General features: G+C 39.0%; 1 protein-coding gene across 1 annotated transcript in view; it reads right to left on the bottom strand.

Moving 5' to 3' along the window:
* The window catches only part of SELENOF (selenoprotein F), a 33,097-nt gene that overhangs the window by 3,860 nt on the left and 6,521 nt on the right, over positions 1 to 22,716 (bottom strand). The window contains exon 3 of the mRNA XM_060773885.2: positions 2,583 to 2,646. Within this exon, the coding sequence (XP_060629868.1) occupies positions 2,583 to 2,646 (64 nt within the window). The remainder of the gene's footprint in view (positions 1 to 2,582; positions 2,647 to 22,716) is intronic.

Here is a 22,716-nt window from a genome sequence, read left to right as displayed (position 1 = left end):
TATGGTGAGGAATTGCTTTGGCCTACAAGTATGACCAACTGGGACAGCTGGCAGGAACTGAAGTCCAAAAAAAAAAAAAATTCTAAAGACTACAGTTGCCTATTCCTAGTTCAAGCTCATTTTGGCAACATGGCCAATAATTCCTATTGAGGTTAGGGGCAAATTATAACTGCCTGGTCCTCCTGCCAACCACATACTGTACATTCAAGCAGAATGAACCAATTTGGTGTGCAAATTGTACTTCCAAGGTCAAGCTGCAAATATTGAATGTGGAAATATTTCTGATAGGTCATAGGAGATTATTTAATCATATTATGATGAGATCATCAAATAAATTACCTTCACTCCTATAATTTTATTAGCGCAAATGCCTTTTACCTGTTAATAACTTAATATTGTGTAGGGGAATATAATACATTCTCAAAATTAAAGACAGTATAAAATGAGATTATACAAAAATTACAAATCAATTAATAGGGCATTTATTTAACTGGCAAGTTTTAGTTAAGATATATTTATTACAGACAGAAAAGTGAAGCTATGAGGCAAATAAAAGAGAACAGTGTTATGGATGGGACTTTTAAGACTACTTATCTGTGATCACTATTTCTGCAGTGATTCCATTAATCTGTATTGCTTTCTTTAAGTTTTCATAAATCAATAACTTTCATTTGGTCAGATTTTATTGAAAAGCTAACTATAATAACCAAATATAGTTCAGTGGCCTCTGTTATAAAGATTATACTCACAGGCAGCACAGAATGAACAATTATCACTGTTATTACAAGCTCATACAACACCGCCAGTGGATGCTACAACTTTATAATACTCATTAAGGGACAAAAATTATAGTGGGCCCTATCATGCAAGAATGAACTGAAATGTTGGCAGTGAAAGTTTTGACAATAAAAGGCCACACAGTTCAATATAACCTAAGAATACTCCCATCTTCCAAAGCGGCAGATGACCTTCATTGAGCCTTATATTCTATAAAAACCATTGAAGCGACATGCAGAAACAAATATAGCCTTTAGTGCCAATGTAATAGTTTTCACTAGGAAATTGCTGGAGGCTAATCCGGATCAAGAAGATGTTAAACGGGATAAGTGTATGTTAAGCAAAAAACCATTTCTGAAAATATAACACATGATGTTTACACAATAATGCATCCTCATCTTTATTCTTTGCTTACATACATATAATTGCTCGTGCATGGATTACTTCCTCTGCCATTTTTCTCAATCTCCTTATGTCAACCTCAGAAGCCACTGTCCATTTCTCAGTCAAATGCTTGGTTCCCCCCCCCCCCCCCCCCCCCATCATATGGCTCCTAAGACAGCTAATATAAAGTATTATCAGCGGAATAGCTCAGCACTATGGAGCTCTTTTTAATACAGCCTTGGAATAGTTAGGGACAGTGTCAAGGTAGAGATCCATGCACTGGAATGGCTGAAATTGGATGATGGCAAGTCATTTATATCCAACTATTAATATACATTCAAATAAAAACAAAGAAACAAAAGAAACCTCACATAGCTACCAGGCTAGCAACTCAATCTTTCTTTCAAAGCAGAACTATATATATTGTGCTCACATATATAATGGAAGTTCATGATTAAGGGAAAATTCTGGTGACTATGTGGAATTTCCCCCTCAATCTTTCCTCTGCATCTCTCCTTAGCTACAGATTCATATCCAAGATTTGCCAACCCCATCACCATTAGGAAGCAAGATATCTGCCAGACACAAAAAGCAAACAATTAATGGCTTTGCTTAAAGAAAACAATAATTTTCCATCTTTTTGAAGTTATAATTCCAAGAAGGGAATCCAGAAACAGAGTGGGTGGAAAACTATATTATAAAGTAAATCTGACATTTTGCAGAGGATATAAGGATTACACAATTTATTGGCTGACAATCACAGTAATGACTTTGTCACAGAAAATAAAGCTGAAAACCTACTGTATTCTGCTTTTTTGGGTTAAAATAGCAACACAATTCTCACTTCACTTGCTAAACCCATTTCTGTACCCTCCTTCCTCCCCGGTTACTAGTTTTTAAGATGCTTTCAGTTCATCTAATGTTATATTCCAAGGAAATGTTAATATTGCAGCGCTCCTGAGAAAACTTTTTGAAATGTTGAACAGCTGTGCAGTTTACAAACTGTTTCGTGTTTCTAGGCCTATTTAATTTTAAATGAAGGTTGAGGAGTAATAGCTTTGTGCACTCATTGTGAACTTTGTGTACTGGGATTTGAAAGGAGAGAGAGGCATTTCACCATACTAAAGTTTAATCTTTACAAACAAATAAGAGAAAAATGCTGCCGTTTTAATGGCTTTTGTTAACAGTATTTTCCCTTCTCTCTATTTGCAACCGTTCCTCTGTCAATACATGCTTTCCATTTCCCTTTTCTATCAGCTGGGATTTGCAAAACCAGCAATTCCGAAGCTATATATACCCACAGAAGGATGGGACTTTACTTTGAGAGCTATACAAACAATTTAGATATAAAAGGGTTTACATTTTTGTGACACATTTTGATACAGGAAACAAAAGACTGCATCTGTTACAATTACACTCACCCTGAACTTGAGGGAACCTCCCCAATTTTCATCCGCACACTTCAAGAATTGCCCCTGGATAGAGCTGCAAGAGAAGATATATAAATGTTTAAGGGCAAACATATCTAACATATCTAATGTACAACTTGTTTGTCAAACTAGAGATAATCAACAGTAATTTAAATCCCATGACTAAGTTTGACTCCAAACCTATAAACTTTGGTTACTGTAAACAAGTGGTCAGAATTCATGGAGCAAGTGCGGTGCCATCCTCCATGATGAGAGCTGAAAGTTGAATGCTGCTCCCAGGTTGTTACTTTTCCAACTTTTAAAAAATTGAATCAAATTTTCAATTTTTTTGGATGGAGAGTTGGGGCTTCATTCAGATGGGCCCCTGGGGGGTTCTGTTAGTTACAAAATGGGGCCCCAGAAGGGAAAACTTTCCTTCCTCACTCTTGCTATAAGAAAAAAAAAATCATCAAAACAATTGCTATTTATACAAGAGGTCTTTAGTATGCTCGATCAAGCACTGTTTTGTCCTTGTTGAGCCTAACTACCAAACAAATCCAATGGTAAGACATGAAAAAGCTAAACAAGCAATTTCATGGAGATAAATTAGTTACATCTAGACAAATATAATGGGTTAAATTAAGAAAAGTAGTGTAGCCCTTTGAATCCACACAAAAATTAATTGGTATATTGTATTTTTAGTTGAATCAGACTTAAAGTCAGATGTAAATATGAGCAATTTGTTCTAGATTGAGGCTCATTACAAACTGTGAATGTAAATGTAAACTATGTTTAGCAATAGAAAAACAATTCCACTGTAATTACTTGGTTTATCCGAACAGTTATTTGAACTGTCAAAACAAAAATGGGAATAACAGTGTAGCTTTTTCAACTCTTTCTGACCTTTTGAGGCTCCCCGCAGGAACAACACATTTTTCAGTGGGGGGGAAAAAGACACTCAGAATAGCTTCAAAAAACCTAGTTTTTGTATGTAGTTTTGGGGATCATTTGCTCTTGAACTGTAAGAAACTCCCATCAAATGGTTCAAAGGAGAAATAGGAGTGATGTCACAGTGCCCTGTGCTACTTCAGAGGAGAAAAAGTTAACTGATGAACTGCTAGGTTAAAATCTAGTCAAATCCAGACACCTACCATTTTAAAATATACATCAGAATGGATTTTTCGATCTTATATTTGATATTGTTGCTACATTTAATGGAATCAATAACTCCATGCACTGTATGACTAACTGATAGGAATGAAGAAGTAGCTTTATGTGCTCTATGTTAGTCAATTATTCTTTCCAGAAAAAAATACAATGAAAAACCAGACTAGGATTACTGTAACTCTTTAACATCACATTTTGGTAAGCACATGGCTGGATAGTTATTTTATTGCATCCATGTAGTTCCAACCAACCCCAATATGAACACTTCATGAACCCTGACTTTTAACATTTGGAAGTATGTGGCAAAATCTAATCAAAGGTAAAATGGGAGAGGAAAACAAATATGTGCTTAAATTTCTCCGTGCAAACAGGTAGAACCTAATTTGCAATACTTGAGCCATACTGTGCCAGTAATTTGATAAAATCTGACTGTAGTTGATTCAGTTCTGCATTACTGGGAACTACTCTTTGTGAGTATAAAATAAGCATGGTGTTTCAATATAAGGATGAAGGGGTATTTCTCCCTCCATGTTCTATATCCAACCATATTGCATGCCTGAACATAGAATAATAATAATAATAATAATAATAATAATAATAATAATGCTTTATTTATATCCCCCCCTCTGCCAAGGGAGACTCAGGGCAGCATACAACAAAGAAGATACAGTATAAATAATAATGTTCACATAACCAGATCAAAACAGTTAAAATCAAAACAGCAAATCCAAAGGAGAAATCATAATACATAGAGACATCATTAATAAATATAAAACTATGTAATCATGAAGGCATGTAATATACTAAAAATAATAATCACAAAACTAACTCTTATTGGTAAAAACCAGTTAGCGTTTTCTCTCATTTAGTACCTCCATCACTCAAATGGCAGTTAGCCATTTTCAAAAGCCTGCTTCCCTAGCCAAGTTTTTAATTCCTTCCTGAAGAACATTATGTGGGGGCCAGTCTAATCTCTTTGGGGAGGGCATTCCAGAGCTGGGAGGTCACCACCAAGAAGGCCCTTTCCCTTGTCCCACTTGTGACGGCATTGGGACTGTGAGAATAGAATAGATGGTCTCTATATCAGAATCTCTTGTTCAGAGATTGCAGTAAATATACATTTTTGATTTCCTACTGTGAATAAGCATAAGGCATGTGATTCATGTGGCTGCCCTAAGTCAACAGACAGGCTGTAATAATGCAACCCATTTCTAACTGGTAGCTATATATCTGTATTTTTTATTTTATCGAAAAAGTTCCTATCCATTATGGGAGGCCACTGCTCCCCAGGACAATTTAGGCCAAAACATCCAGCTTAAAAAAACTGAAATTCTCCAAGTCAAAAAATGTCTCAGAAGATTCTACTATGAATGATAAATCTTCCTTCAATAATTCCTATACTATTCAACATATATAAGTGGTGCTGGGAGATAATGCCTACAGTTTTGAGGTTTTGTGGCATCAACAAGCTGGTGATACCCAACTCACCATTCCATCTTAATTCAAGGAAACTGTTTTGCTTCTAAACCGGATCTAAACCAGCAGTAGTGAGGACACGCAAACTAAGGCTTAATCAGACAACCATTGCTTGTAATCTATAAACCAAGGACTGAGCTTTTAAAAAATGAGTCTGCCTAAGGTCAATTTTTTTTTTTAGCAGAGCTGTGTTTTTAAGTCCCATCATCTTTACATGTGCATTTTGTGGGAATGGGATAGAGGGTCTTCTCAAGGTCCTGGAACTCATTTTCAGGGAGGCTAGGCAGGCTCATTCCTTGCTGTGTGTTTTTTTGGACAGCCAAAAATTCTCTCTTCCACCAGGCTTTCAGAACCTAATTGCTTTACATGCTAAGAGCTTTTTAAAGGGGTAGTTTTTGTAGTTCCTATCTCATAAGCCGCCTTGATCTCCAATTTAGAGAAACAAGGAAAAGGCAAGGTATAAAATAAGTAACCGAATGAATGAATGAATGCAGTTCCAGTGGAAGAAGGGCATTTTAATTATATATTTTATTGTGTAATTTTACATAATATATTGTGAAGAAAAGTTAATGATAAAAACCACGGATATTAGAATCTTGTTTCTAAACTATTTAATGGGAAACCAGCACTCAATCCATACCAGGGGTCCTCAAACTTTTTAAACAGAGGGCCAGGTCACAGTCCCTCAAACTGTTGAAGAGCTGGATTATAATTTGGGGGAAAAAATGACTGAATTCCTATGCACACTGCGCATATTTTATTTGTAGTGCAAAAAACACTTTAAAACAATACAATAATTAAAATGAAGAACAGTTTTTAACAAATACAAACTTATTAGTATTTCAATGGAAAGTGTGGACCTGCTTTTGGCTGATGAGATAGGATTGTTGTTGACAATCAGGTTGACCCTGAATGAGGGCTGGGTAAATCACTTTGGAGGGCCGTATCCGGCCCCAGGCCTTAGTTTAGGGACCCCTGATCTATACTAAATAGGCAGAAAAGAAGAAAAAGGAGAAACATGTATAGCATTAAGGCCAAAAATCAATATCATGCATTTATATGCTCACTAATATGAATGAAGTTCCCTCTCCCCCAGCAGTCCTCCAAGCTGACTGGAGCCATCAAATTGTCCCATCATTCTGAAGCAGGTTTTGAGGACATATTAAGTTCCATTGATAAAACAGCCCCAATTAGGGAGTAGAATTGTTAGATTTTGTCCAAAGTCATTATAATAGGCCCAATTAAATTGGTGGGTTTAACTCAGTCATGATTAAATTTCATCTCAGTGATTACACCTGAAGATTACATTATGATCATCTCTTGTCTTAAAATGCTTAAAAAGACTGGAGTTGCAGTGCTGGAGATGCTTGGTTATTAAGCAAAAATAATTCATCATATAATAATTCATTATATGTATGTAGGTAGGCAAGGACCTGCACACCATGGGAAAAGAAATAGATAAGGGAAGCTTTTATAAAACTATCTCCAGATTCTCCTCTGAGTTATTTTCAGTTCCAAGACTGAAGCTAGAATTAATTTAGTAAGCTAAAGTTAATCCCCCCTGCATGTGATTAAGAATGTCATAGTTAAAGTTCTTTATGATTATTTCAGCTTTCTGCATATCCTTGACATTCCTAAGCACTCTGCAGAGTACAAGCAACAATTAACCTTTCTTGGGTTACATTTCACCATATGCATTTACAAGCAAACTGTCACATTTGATCCAGAATGCTTCTAAATGTTTTCAGTGCTCTTTTACCACACTACGAATACTAGTGTTAGAATTCTCCATCTGGTTCCCCTCTCCCCCGCAAGACAGCAAAACTGGCTACAAATTTGTTCCTAAAACTCTTCTTCAGAATGATCGTGTCAAACAACCCCCACATAATCTCATTATGGTTGAAATTTCACCAAATATTTGGTAACTGTATTTATTCAGTTTCAACACTTGGCAGAACATGTGAGCTGAAACGCAATGGCTTTTCATAATGATTCCTGACATCTTAAAATTTATATATGATATGTGCCAAAACTAAATGCAAACAAGAGAAGGCAATAAGTCTAAATATCTGCATGCTAAGCAAAATTTTGCATTCACAATCTGAACAGCAAAATAGGAAATGCTGACAAATGATCCTTTTAGCTCTCTTGCCAAGGAATATTTAGCATGAAAACCATCACGTCTCCCTCAAAAGTAGAAAAAAAACACATGCTTGACTTTAGAAAACAACTGGATGAAACTCAGCTTCCTCCAACCAGTGGCTGAATTAATTCACAAAATAAATGTAAAATGAAATAGTAGACATACATTATAATAGCTGCACATCAATTAAAGAGTGACATGCAAACTAGAATCCAAAAAGCAACAGTACACTGCTGAATTTAAAAAAGAGAATATCTAAATTTACAGCCTCTTAATGGATTTGGCAAACAGACCAGTTCTAGCAAGGTAGCTGAAGATATCAGGAAAGTCATATTGCATTCTGTGAGTACGGGACAATGGCGAAATGTCTATTAAGAAATACAGGGTTAGTCAAAATGCATAGGCCAAACATACATACAATTGTATGTATGTTTGGCCTATGCATTTTGACTAACCCTGTATTTAGAATGATTTTGTAAAGACTATATTGCATCTTTTTTTGCTGTAAACCAGAGTTGGGAATCATGGGACCCTCTAGATATTGCAGGTTTGTGACTTCTAGCAATCTTCACCATTAGCTATGCTGACTACAGCTGATGGGACCTACTGTCCAAGTTACCTGAAGAGCCATGTGAGTCCTATTTCTGGTGAACCATTCAAGAACCAGATGTTCTTTTCACATTGCATTACATTTTCCTGATTGAAATCTTGACAATCTGTTGTTCAAGCCATAAAATGAAAAACAAGGCATTTTCAAGAGAGCTATCACTCCAGTTTTTGACCAACATAGTATGAACAGTATAAGATAAGGGCTGGGCAGTCTCATGTTAAAATAACCATTGTTCCCTGAAGTTGACCCATTATCTAATCTACCAACAAATCTGTTGTGAAGATAAATCGTCCAGATGGGAGAGAAACAAGTACATCAACAACTGAAAGAAGAGCTAGAAAAAAAAGTCCTGTATGCAAAGTGATCTTTTAGCATCTTAGAGACCACCTGGGAGAACCAAGTTGGTAGCCTAAGCTTTCTTAGACGAGGTCTACTTCCTCATATGCATGAATTAAAGTGTCTAGATCAGACCTTTATAGGCCAACTGTGTGTGCGTGAATAGCCATAGTACTGAAAACTTGTGGGGAGGTTGATGAGGGGATAGGTTCAGTTTTAACTATGATTGTTGAAGGACAAAAGAAGGCTGTTGCTTAAGATGAATGAGTGGATAGCCATGTGAATAGTAGAGGGAGTAATGGAACATAGTTTGATGCTGGCCAAGAACCAGAAAAAAGAAGAGCTAAACTGGCCAAAGGGTCACCATGAGGCTGGTTGTTAACTACTGTTATAATATATGCAGTGTGTCTGCAGTGTGTCAGCAAACCATATTTCTGTTCAGTTCACTGTCAATAGACTGGATTTGTAATTCCGATGTTTCTCTTTTTAATCTTTCTTTGTAGAGCTTTGTTCAAGAACAGTTGTTCTGAGGTCAGAAATGAAATGCCCAAGAAAACTGAAATGTTCTGCAACTACTTCTTGTGTATTCCAATTCCAAAAGTGTGATTTATATCAATTTATTATCTGCCATAGAGACTGGTCCTCTTGCCTAATGCAAAGTGCTCAGGGACATTATTGACAGAGAATGGGCTATATCACATGAGAGGAAGCGCAAGTGGAAGTACCCTTAATACTATGGGTGATGTGATTTGATCCTGTGATAAAATTCCCAAGTAGATGTGTGGGTAGAGTTGGCATCTGGGTTTGTCACAAGATATTGTATCCCTATGCTGTGTGTCCTCATGCAGAGAAGTGTGGACAAGCAGAGAAATATCCTCACATTTCTTCACTGTTTTTCAAATCTCAGGTCTATAATTTCTATCTACTGCAGGAAAACCAGCTTCTCTTATTTTTTCACATCTATCCTAATTTAAAAAAAACAAACAAACAAAACACCTCTATCACAAGTATTAAATCCTTTAGTTTTAATACTTAGACTGCCAAATATAATATCAAAGCCAAGGAAATTTCAGTTTCATTTGCAAGACATATATACCAACTGAGGGAGAAAACATTTATTGACTCTGTCATGAGTAAGATGAGAATCTGGCCCAATGAACAATCACTACAACTTTGATAAGAGTCTCTGGCAGAAGCCCAGAGACATGAAGGCTGTAGAGCACTAAAAATAAAAGTCAGAATCCTTAAAGCTGACAGCTGCATTTTAATTAGTGTAACAGAAAGAAACAGACTTTAAAATGAAGTGAAATCAGGTCACTCAAAGTAAAATTAGCCCAAAGCACTAAATGCATTCTATTATCAATTCCTCTGAACTGGAGACTGCACAGCAACCCAGATAAAATTATTATTCTCCAAGATCCGTGCTGTTCAAATATTTCTACCTCTCTTATCTATTTGCTACACAAAATTGGGTTTTTGCAAATGAACAGTAACTGGAAAAGTGATTTATGAAGCTATTGTAATAAAATGGTTTTCTTGTAGGGATATAGTAGCACTGGTACAGCAATTGAACAGGCACTTTGACAACAAGGGCAAAAAGCTGGTGACTGCCCAAAACGAAGCAGTGCCATAAGGACCAAGAATAGTTAAATGCGTTTATGAGGGCAATACAATACATAGATCATGCATACTGGCTCAAATGAGCTCTTGCCCCCTATATGTGTGTGTGTGTGTGTGTGTGTGTATGATTGAAACTATAAGTAATTCACATAAAGTGCATATGTTCACTTCAAACTGGAAAAAACAAAGTTGTATTGTCAACTTCAACAAGTATTACAGAATAGATAGAAATGAAGCATTTCATTCACAATGAAGCCAAAGCAAGAGAAATAGGAAAAATGCTCTGAAGCAAGGCCAAGAAGAATGCTAGTAACCCAATATTCAACTAGTTCTTTAAACCTAGTGCAGATGTTTTTCAGAGATCTACCACTGACAAAGAGAAACTGTTGGAAGCACTGTTTCAACCAAGCATTTTATGCATGCCCTTGCTTTCTCTTTGCTATTAAAGCAATGGGATCAATTCAGACAGCTTAGGGGCATTCTGCACACCATATTTCATATTTTGTCTCAAGCTTTCCCCTTGCTCAACTATAGGTAATAATGTATAGGCATTGATTATTGTTGTAATGATGCAACCAATGACCCCAGCAACCCCAAGGTGCCTGTGGCCAAACAAAGACTCCTCCTTCTCACTGCTTCCTTTTTTCTGATCAACATGGTGATCAGTCACGATCCTCTGGAACTCCTCTATCTGCAACTCTCTTCTCACTAATTAGAAGTTAGAAAACCAAATGTGAGCTACACATTTCTGTTCGCAACTCTGGTGAAAGAGTCCCCCACTTACACATCCTGTCCTCATTCTTCCCTAAACCCGAACTAACACTCCAGGAAACTGCTAACCAAGCAATCTTAAGAACTAAAATTTTCTTGCTATGTTTTCCTTCCTAGTATTACAAAGGATTGTTCTTAAACGTTATATGCCTAAGAGGCAGGCTGGAAGCTCTGACCTGATGATGATTTAATCCTTGCCAGTGTGAACTACAGGCAATCCCCAAGTTACAAACAAGTCAGGTTTCATAGGTTTGTTCTTAAGTTGAATTTGTTTATAAGCCAGAACAGGTACATTTTAAAAGTGTAACTCCACACACAAACACTTTGGATAGCACAAGGAAGGGTTAACACTCCCTGTGGTGTCTGTTTTGCTGTCTCTGGCCCTATTTAGAAGATTTCACCTCACTTTCTGTCGCTGTGATAATTGAATTTTGAAAACTGTGTCTGGTTGTGGAAACAAGGATTGGTAATAAAGCTTCAGTTGAGACACAGGCCCCTTCTACACACCTGAATGAAATCCAGATTATTTGCCTTGATATTCTGGATTATACGGCAGTGTAGAAGGACCCACAATTTCTCCATAGTAACACTTTCAGGAGTGGGCTTCCCTTCCTAGGGGTAGATTTCTTTCAGTTCCTGTTGTCTCACCCCTGTTCTTAACTATGAGTCATTTGTAAGTTGGATGTTTGTTAAGTCAGGGACAGCCTGGACTCTCACCCCTCTTTGGCTACACATTTTTCATGTCCCTGCTTAGCTGTAGTGGAAAGTTATGGATGCAGAGGTAGGCACCAATCATAATTTTCCTTAAGAAGATCATTTTCAAACCAGATTCTAGGCTTAGTTCAGTGTGTGACTAATGAATATGTGTGTGGGAACACATATGTGTGTGCTTTCATGTCACCTGTGGACTATCTTAGGCAAGGAATACTCCCAGGCAGACCCATCCTCTGAAACATGAAACCACCATTACAGGTTGAGTATCCATTATCCAAAATGCATGGGACCAGAAGTGGTTTTTGTTTCAATACCTGTATTTGTAAGTACAGAAAGAAAGAAAGAAAGAAAGAAAGAAAGAAAGAAAGAAAGAAAGAAAGAAAACAAGCATCCATATATCTAGCTCATCCACTCATGTGGACAACTTTGGATTCTGGAATATTTTGGATTTCAGAATTCTGGATAAAGGATATTCAACCTATATTGTTTCTGGCTGTGTAAACATAAGGCGAGTTTTATATTGAAATGAATAAATAAATAAATAGAAGAATCAGTATAAGCAAGCAGAGAATTTTTCATCTTCTAACCTAGGTACAAAGATTTGGAAATGTTATGGTTGCATTTTTCCTTGTTTCCGGTGAAAACAGATAAGAAGGAGAAGGCTCCTTCAAATGTGTCTATGTGTGAAGTGGTTCTTTTTAATTGTGTGTTAGTTTCCTCAAGGTTTTTTTTTTTTTTTTGCAATTACCTAGAGAGCCTTGGTTCACAAAATTAAATGAACTATGAAATGTCACAGTTCCTAATGCTGTAATCGCTTTAGCTTCAGGCGTACCCTGCAGTACAGATCTTGCTGGACAGGAGGCTGAATGAGGATACCAAAGGGAATTGACTGCTGACTAATGCAGTAAAGGAAAATATCTAAAACCCATAAATACTTAAAATAAAAGACGCTCTATCAACATAAAAACTATTTATGAAACTAAGACTGAGGGGAAAAAATATTCACACAGATATAAGCTTACAAATACTAAAAATAAATGGCTTAAAAGCTTCTACAGTCCAAAGAAAACAGTAAAACTTCCCCGACTAAGCAATTTTCATAGTATGCAGAGAAATATCAAACAGTAGGGGGTGAAAAGTCAGGACTCTTTCCATTTTCATACTCCTAATGCAAGTGACTAAGTATATCATTAAACTAAATTTCCTGAAAGATCTATTGCTTCACCACAGACAGCTGTATCAAAATGCATTAAGTAACATAAGAACAAGGTAACTGAAAATCCAGATGTTGCAGAGTTTTAAAACTATATTAAAGACTGGCTGGAATCCAACTCAATTCTCTACTTCCAGTCTGTGCATGCACAAAAAGTATCCACACAGGGTAGCTGCAATAATTTAATTTCTGGAAAAAGCAGATAAAATAATATCTCTTTTGTAACAGCACACTTGCTCATCTATGAAAATGACATTGGAAAAATGAACTTGTACCAGACACAATCAGTTGTCAATCCTCCCCCTCCCCAAAAAAACCCAACTAAAAAACAAAACCTACCGTGTGTGGTGTTGATTTAGAATGGACTGAAATACATGGTGTTTTCTACTTAAAGCTTACTTATAAAATAAAACAAATCAGCAGTAATTTAGTAAATAAGTGGTGTTATTGCCAATAGTATGTAAAATCTTTGCTAAAATTGTTTCAGTACACAGTTAGGAACATAATGCATTTTTAGTCAACTTCTATATAATCCTAAACCAAAATATAAGCACATTCTGCTCCCCCTAACAATCATATTTACCTATAATTAAAGACACATGCTTCTTTCAGATGATGTAGGGAAACAGACACTCTTAAGTGCTGCTATTTTCAGCAACTGAAAAGTGTTGGCAATTTCTTCTGCTACTACAATTTCATGCACAGTTACCTTCGCCTCCATTTCGTATTTTAGTAAACAACACCATTCTGTACTGAGACTGGGGGGACTGAGCTTTACAATGTGCAGCTGTCTAAAGTAATACTGCTAAAGTGAGGCTCTGAATTAGTCTGAAATTGGAGATAGAATTTCTGGACACTAAAAGTAGTGAAGTGCATAGTTGGTAAAAAAAAAAGTCAGCTTTAAGGCAATTCTTTGTAACAGTTTATTGTGACCAAAATATTTTCCACTTTACAAGTAAGAGCTACACATGAAGAGGTAATTGTAACAGACACCCTGCACCCAATATGTATACTGACTGATAGCATGGTTTTGTGGTTTGAGCATCGGACTATGAGTGCATCTGCACTACAAAATTAATACCAGTTTGGCACCACTTTAACTGACATGGCTCATTTTGCTGGAATCATTGGGAGTCATCACTTTTCAAGATCTTCAGTCTTCTCTGCCAAAGAGTGCCAGTGCTTCAACTAGCTTGAACTGCCATGATTCCGTAACATTGTGTCATAATAGTTAAAGTGGTGTCAAACTTCACAAATTCTATAGTGTAGATGCACCCTGTGTCCCTAGAGACCAGGGTTCAAATCCCTACTTAGTCATGCAAACATTGGGTGACCTTGGACAAGTCAGTCCCAGAAGAACATTACTAAGAACATCCATCCCATGACAGGTTTACCTTGAAGGCATACACAACAAAGGTAAGTGTAGATCAGGTGAAGAAGGAAAATGTGATCTTAACTATCACCTAGCATTTACATGAATTTCATAACTCCAGTTCCTCAATCAAGTTGTAAGAATATGCAGAAATTGTATTTGAGTGAAAATATGGCAATCTTTGTTCAAATGTGCATCTGATTTATCCCGTTACTGATTCAGCATCTGAATCACGTTTCTCGGCACACATCTCTGGGCTACTCTCAGGTCAACTGATATAATCACAATTGCAGAATATTAAAATGATATATTAAGTAACAGTGTGGAAGGTACTTGATATTGCAAATGCTTCTCACAGCAATCATGGAATGATCTGCAGTGTGCTGTAACTCTACATGATTTTTTTCTCATTAGCCATATGAATATAATTAAATAGTTAATATTACAGTCTTAATTCGACACTCAAAGAAGTATTAATCCAGTGATATAATCTTAAATTATATTGTTTTGTGTCTTCAAGTCATTTTCGATTCTTACTTCCAGGAGGAGGCAGCCAACCAGATAGGGCAGGGTCCGTTCATACAGAAGAAATAATTGTCAGTTGCTATCAGATGACTGACATAAGTGAGAGGGTAAGAGGAATTATGATGGCCAAATCTATTTTCTACCTCTATATGCTTCCTGTAGTGTGTGCATAGAGCAAGTCAACCATAATCTAAATGGATAATTTACTTGATCTCTGATTTGCAATGGAAATGTCAATTCTTCAATTCTTTAAAAGCTATAGATTGTTTTGATAATGTACAATGAATAAGCTTAAGTGATGAACATAATTCCAACATAAGCATCTTCCTTCTTTTAGTCCAAATAGCTGTATTTAATCTGAAGCCTTATTTTGATTTAATCATTTGAAACAGCAGAAGTAAAATGGGCTTTACCTGACAAAATAGAAATGACAGCAATTGAGAAGCTTAATGCCATATAAGCACAAATAGAGGAAACATCCCCCAAGGAAACCAACTTTTGCAAGTATAAGTATTTAAGATTAGCCTCAGAATGGTGTACTGTTTCAAGAGTTGGATTATTTGAGACAAGGGTTCGAATCCCTGTTCAGCCATGGAAACCTCTTGTATGACATTGGAAAAAACAAAGACAAGGAACATCAATTTGGGCACAGCTAGGGTGAGGAGATGATAGTAGCAGAGACAGGCTAGTAATGGAAACAGTAATAATGGAGGTGGCTGCTTTGAGAACAGCCACTGCAAGTGGAAGACAAAAGAGAATTGTATCATCTATGAAAGACTAGAAAGCTAAACTCCTCCAACTCCTACGTGAGCTGTAGATATACTAATTTTTATGTAGGGGTTCCTTGAGACTAGAAAATTATTCCAAAGCTTCCTCCAGGGAAAAAGACACGGTCTAGCCTTTAGAAATGTGACATCTGTACTATTAATTAAATTTTGTTTCATGAATATTGTGTTAAATGTTTCGTATCATTCCTGAAAATTGCCAAATCTTGGCTCCTCTCCTTGCTTTTGATACCAAAGACACCAAGAGACTATGACTTATACTTTGAAATTCTGCTGGGCTTTACATTGCGCCCCAATCTGTTGAACATTTACATAAACAGCTGAGGGAAATCATTTCAAATAAGTTTTCATCAAATATGCTGACAACACCCAATTATTTTTTTCTTCATCAATTTAATGCAAAGCAATGGGAATTCTTGATAGGTGTCTGCAATCAGACCTGGAGACGATTCTGTTCCTCCAGAAGGATCAGACTCAGTGGAGTGGATGGAAGCACTACTAGATTTATCATTGAATGTACAAGTATAATCAGTGGGACAAAGCATTATCTGTCCCCTAATGATGTGTTAGCTTCAGCTCCTTTCAACACAGTTATATCCTGGCCACATTTACCCATAATCTTATACAATTTGGATCAGACTATACTGTACATCTGAGACTTCTCAGAAGCTTCAAATGCGGCAGTATTTGATGGCTATATTAATAACCAATACCAATGACAAGGTACATACTTACATTGCTGAAGTTCACTCTATGTACAAACCAAAGTGCTGGTTTTAAGTTTTAAAGTCATCTATAGTTTAGAACCAAGTACTCAAAGAACTGCCATTTCAGAACCTGCAAAAATGAAAACCATCATTACAGCATTCCCCTACCTTCAGGTAGGTCAAGGAGTAAGTGCAGAAATGGCTTCTGGCATCTCACTATTATAAGTGAAATGCCAAAACTGCTTTTATTTGCTTAAGCAGGTTGGTACAATGAGTTATTTTGTTCTGATGCTTTTTAAAAAAATTCAGTCTATTACATAGTTTCAACTGCTCTAAGGAAATAATTTAATTGTTGGTGAACAACCTATTGAGGCTAAGGACATATTTCCATTTGGAGTTGCTTTCTGGAGCTAAGTAGGCCTATGCATGGGGATTCCTACGATCTCTGGGAGGGGGAGGTATGACGGTAGGCGCAGGCCAAATACTAGAGGGAGGTTGAGTCGGCGGGAGACTCGGCCCCCCTCTGACCTGCGGCCTATCCCCAGGTACATCTGTGACAGGCAACCAGTTTCCTCCCCTCCTACTCTGGTGTTAATGAATGCTAGGTCCATAAGGAACAAAACTGCTACCATCAGGGATTTTCTTAATGATCAGGGAGCTGACCTAGTGTGTATTACAGAAACTTGGATCCAAGAGGGGGATGAGATCCTACTCCAGGAAATAACATCTCCAGGTTATGCAATCACTCACCAGATGCGGACTGGGAGGCGGGGGGGGGGGGGGGTGACTATGCTCGCCCGAGAAAGTTTTTCTCTTAGGGCAGTCCCTGTGCTGAGCATCTCTGGCATTGAAAGTGTTGGCCTGGTGTGGGATTCCTGTGAGAGCACAGCCTTTCTGCTGGTGTACCGTACGCCTAGCGCACCAGCAGGCAGCCTATCCCAACTACTTGAGACTGTGTCGGAGTGGTCCTTGAGGTTCCCCAGACTTATCGTATTGGGGGATTTCAATGTCCACGCTGATGCACACTCTTGTTCATTAGCGGCTGTGGACCTAGTGTCTACCATGGAGACACTAGGACTCTCGCTTTGTAGTACTGGGCCCACGCATCGGGCGGGACACACACTAGATTTGATTTTTAGCTCAGGAATTCAAGTGACCCAAGCCTCCACAATAGAGGTTCCATGGTCGGATCACTGCGCCCTGAGAGTCCGGTTGGAGCATGCCTACCCACACTGCAAGGGCGCCGAGCCAATTTGGGCTCGCCCAAGGAGACTTATGGAACCCAGTAGGTTCCTGAATGCTCTGAGGGATCTGGAGCCTGCCAGCGACTCGATCGATCTGCAGGTGGACACATGGAACATCAGGCTACCCAATGCACTCGATGAGATCGCCCCTAGACGCCCTCTCAGACCCCACCGAAATGGGTCTCCTTGGTTCACCGAGGAACTTCGACTGATGAAGCGGGAAAAGAGGTGTCTGGAGGGCGTGTAGCAAGAACTCCGTGGCGGAGCATCGAGATCAGCTTATGAGGCATTTAGGGAGGCCTATGAGCATGCTATCACCGAGGCAAAATGAGTATATTATGCTTCTTTGATAGCGTCTGCTAGCTCACGCCCGGCAAAATTGTTCAAAATAATTCGATCTCTAACGACAGTTCCTACCATCCCAAAAAGTGGTGATCAGGCCCCTTCAGCCGAGGTTTTTCACAGCTACTTTGCAGACAAGATCTCGCTATTTCACCGGGACCTCCCTGTCACAGTTGATACAGTGAGAGAACTTGAGACTCCGTGGCCACTTGCTGGGCCCATCCTCGACCGGTTCATCCCACTGGATGCAGGGGCTGTCGATAGGCTCATAGCTGCAGCTAGACCGACCACTTGCTCCCTCGATCCATGTCCCTCTTGGTTGGTGAAATCCTGCTTGGAGGGATTACGCGGCCCTCTGTTGAAGATTATAAACAGCTCCCTTGAGCAAGGAGTTTTTCCAGAGGGTTTAAAAGAGGCGGTGGTCTCTCCCCTGCTGAAGAAACCAGATTTAGATCCTTCGGTTCCCTCCAGTTACCGTCCAGTTTCGAATCTCTCGTTCCTGGGCAAGGTGATTGAGATGGCAGCAGCGGAGCAGTTGCAGCAATTCCTAGACGACACAGCCAGACTAGATCCCTTCCAGTCCGGCTTCCGTGCGGGGCATGGGACAGAGACTGTACTGGTCTCCATCACAGATCACCTTCGATGCCAGCTTGACCAGGGCGGGTCAGCGCTGCTTGTGTTATTGGATCTCACAGCAGCATTTGACACAGTCGACCGCAATCTTTTGACCCACCACCTTGCTGTTGCTGGAGTCAGGGGGACAGCTTTAAACTGGCTGTCTTCCTTTCTTCACAGCCGTGGACAGCGAGTGGAGAGGGGAGGCCTAGTCTCTGAGAGGTCCCCTCTATCTTGTGGGGTTCCTCAGGGGGCCATTCTCTCCCCTCTGTTATTTAACATCTATATGCGACCACTTGCTCAGCTGGTTCGAGGTTTTGGGCTTGAGTGTTATCAGTACGCCGATGACACTCAGCTGGTGCTGAAGATGGAAGGCCGACCGGACTCTTTACCCGATTGTTTCCATCAGTGCCTCGAGGCCGTTACTGGATGGCTGCGTGCCAGCAGGTTGAGGGTGAATCCAGCAAAGACGGAGATCCTATGGCTGGGGCGACCGGGCAGTGGGGACATCCAGCTGCCTACCCTGGATGGCGAGGCGCTACGCCCGTCATCATTGGTAAAGAGTCTAGGAGTCCTTTTGGACCCTCTACTGACGATGGAGGCCGAGGTCTCCGCCGTTAGCAGAACCGCCTTCTTTCATCTGCGGCAGGCTATACAGCTGGCCCCCTACCTGTCCAGGGACGACTTAGCTACGGTGATCCAGGCCACGGTCATCTCAAGACTGGACTACTGTAACGCCCTCTACATTGGCCTTCCTCTGTTGGTGATCCGGAAGCTCAAGTTGGTACAAAATGCAGCTGCTCGGCTTCTTGCAGGAACTCCGATGAGATGTCACATAACACCAATCTTACTACAGCTGCATTGGTTACCAATTGAGCACCGGATCACTTTCAAAGTGATGGTACTCACCTTTAAGGCCTTGCATGGTCTGGGGCCGATGTATCTGAGGGACCGCCTCACCCCCTACCAATCCCAGAGATCCCTCCGTTCTGAGGACCAAGATCTATTGGAAGTCGCCAGTGTCAAGACCTTGCGTCTAACAGCAACCAGACGCAGAGCCTTCACAGCAGTGGCACCATCGCTCTGGAATACTCTGCCACTTGAAGTCCGTGCCTTGCGGGACTTACCAGCTTTCCGCAGGGCATGTAAGACATACCTGTTTCGACAGGCTTTTAATGTTTTATATTGTTGTTTTTAAATTGTTTTAAACTGCTTTTAAATTTTGTTAGATTTTAGCTATTTTTGTAAGCCGCTCCGAGCCCCAGGGGAGTGGCGGCATATAAGTTTAAATAATAAATAAATAAATAAAATAATCAGAAACTTTATTTGTACATACATCTTTGGGTGAACAAAACCCCACTTGGGCATACCTGTGTTTCCCATATGAGTAACAAATTCCTATATTCTAAAATGGACAGAACAATACGTTACATTTAAGTCATAATTTTTACTTATCAAAGTGGGCATTCATGACATAAGTGTGATTACATACTAATAACCACTAATATCTGCAGCAGTTTTCATATTAGTGATTATCCCGGTAACGAAACAATGCATTTTTAAAACTCTCCCCTTATCCAATTTGTAAATGTGTAAATATGCTTGTTACTCTCTTGATACTTGGCCTAACAGTCCTGACCTCATATCATCATTTTTTCTTGAATTTGTACTTAATAAGAACTCTTTCAAATGAAACATTATTTGCTTTACAACATTCTTCAGTAACCCAGTGCACAAGAAAGGATGGAAGACCAATTTAGGAGGATATATGAATAGGCATGTTTGAAGGGTCACCAGAAATGCTACTTGCACCCATTCTGCCATGTGTTTGATTAACCTTGCAGTTTTATCTGTTACAAGCAGTGTTTCCCAAACTTTGGTCCACCAGATGTTTTGAACTTCAGCTCCCAGGATTCCTGGGAGCTGAAGCTGGCTATGACCTTTGGGTGTTGCAACCCAAAACACCTGGAGGACCAAAGTTTGGATACCACTGTGTTACAGAAATTGTCAGGCTGTGTATCATACTTGTCTCTTAAGCAAAATCCCACTGATTTTGGACTTTCTCATTAGTGAAAACCATGACATCCCAGTATAAGGAAGCTAGCCTACTTTTTATTATAGGTTTTATTCACTATGAGACAAATTAACAAAACCCTTTCCCCTTAAGCTAGACTAGAGGAAGGACCCTGCTTCTTATGTGGCTTCATTGTCTATTGGAAGAAGCATTCCAGGAGTGCATAAATATCAACCAAAAATTTCAGTCCTTTGAAATTGTCTCATATTATCCATTTTAAAGGTAAGAACATTCAGATCATAAAACTTTGATAGAATCATAGAGTTGGAAGTCCAACCCCCTGCCAAGAAGCAGGAAAATTGCATTCAAAGCACCCCCAACAGATGGTCATCCAGGCTCGGTTTAAAAGCTTCCAAAGAAGGAGCCTCCACCACACTACGGGGCAGAGTTCCACTGCTGAATGGCTCTCACAGTCAGGAAGTTCTTCCTAATGTTCAGATAGAATCTCCTTTCTTGTAGTTTGAAGCCATTGTTCCGTGTCCTAGTCTCCAGGGCAGGAGAAAACAAGCTTGCTTGCTCCCTCCACCCTATGACTTCCTCTAACATATTTATACATGGCTATCATGTCTCCTCTCACTCTTTTTCAAGCTAAAAATGCCAGCTCTTTAAGCTGCTCCTCATAGGGCTTGTTCTCCAGACCCTTGATCATTTCAGTCGCCTTCCTCTGGACACTTTCCAACTTGTCAATATCTCTCTTCAATTATGGAGCCCAGAATTGGACACAATATTCCAGGTGTGGTCTGACCAAGGCAGAATAGAGGGGTAGCATGACTTCCCTGGACTTAGACACTATACTCCTATTGATGCAGGCCAAAATCCCATTGGCCTTTTTTGTCGCCGCACCACATTGTTGGCTCATGTTTGCACTATATAAATAAATGATGACAACAATCATCTTATTTATTTACCACATTTCTACTCTGCCTTTCTCACCCCGGAGGGGACTCAGTCTTAGGGGATGGGGGGAAGAAATGTGTTTACAGAAACTTTTCTTGCATACACCAGTAAAGAATTCTTTGCTATACCTTCTTCAAATGAATAACTTTAATTGGGAAAAATAAATCTATGCTCCTTATTATGGTTATTAGATATAATAAGAATAACAGCGGTGTGTGTTATTTCAATTGACTCACTACATATTAAAAAGTGCTACTTGCTTTGATTAATTTTCCTGTTTTGTGTACCATTTTACAAATAATAAAACATTTTTAAAAACAGTCCTGACTGTTTTCTGCTTCTTCTCACCACCCACACATATGTCCAATATGGGATCCATCCCTTAAAAAAACTACCAGCATTCTGTTAGAATAATTTCTCATTATTTCCCTGTTAATCTGTTACCATAGAAAATGTATCTGGTTTTAGCTCACCATCCAAATTCACGGACATTTTGTATAGTGGGAAAATATAAAATGCACTGGAAATTATCACTAATGGGAGATGGATGCTTTCCCTGATAATTATGGCATCTGCGCCCTTGGGACAAAGAAGAATGAGCAAATGAAGTTAGATATTTAAATCCAGTTCTTATTTTTAACCAAAACAAAGTTTAAGCTGAAGGCATAATTTAAAAATTGGGTCACATACATCTTAAGTCAGTGAGCTGAAGTTGTAACTAATAATGCAATTATCAGAGAAATTCATATTGAGCCAGGACCTCCACAACTGTTGTCAGGTTACATTTTGGAAAGGACCTGATGTCACCAGGATGAAAAAACTGCTAAGGTATCTCTAAATATAGAGAAAGGGATATTTCCAAAAGTCACACCGCCAGATTTGATTGGAGACAAATAACCAATTATTCAGGAGAAATAATTATTGTCTGGAACATGATCATAATCTGGTAGCATACAGAATAGGGGCATCTGCATTAAAGGAAGAGTGGATCAGTTATGTACAATGTTATTCTATTCAAAAAGAAAAGTTTATCATAATCTCCAAACTGTCTGAAATAATCTCCTGCACATGCCAGTGCTTTCTTTCTGTTCTCCAGGACAACTGACTAATAAAGACTGCCATAATAAATCATTTGACAAGAACAAGCTTCAAATAACCTTCTTCCCTACTGGTTGAGGTTATCAGGCTGACTATAGGATGGGGCTCCTGTTAACTAACCATTAACAGAACCTGGACTGGGAAGAGGTAATTAATGCACAAGCTGGGCATCTATGTAGTTACAGGATGTTGTTCATGCCTCCCCTCAACTGGACAGTAAATAGCTGTAACTGCTAAAATGTGGATTGGGAGGTGTGAAGAAGATGTGCTGTTGTTCTGCCTGATAGATCTTTACTGTACTTCTTCCTGATCCATGAACTGTTCATGGTTATTCAACCTGGCAGCCCTACCTGTGGAGCATCAGAAATGTTCAATTCCATATGTGGTTAAAATTAACCACATGTTGTTTTTAGATTGGGATGGAATGATCACATAAT

This window comes from Anolis sagrei, chromosome 4 (genome assembly GCF_037176765.1).
Source record: "Anolis sagrei isolate rAnoSag1 chromosome 4, rAnoSag1.mat, whole genome shotgun sequence".
In the NCBI taxonomy this organism is placed as follows: domain Eukaryota; kingdom Metazoa; phylum Chordata; class Lepidosauria; order Squamata; family Dactyloidae; genus Anolis; species Anolis sagrei.
Note: the sequence above shows the minus strand (reverse complement) of the source record. Positions and strands in the feature narration are given on the sequence as shown.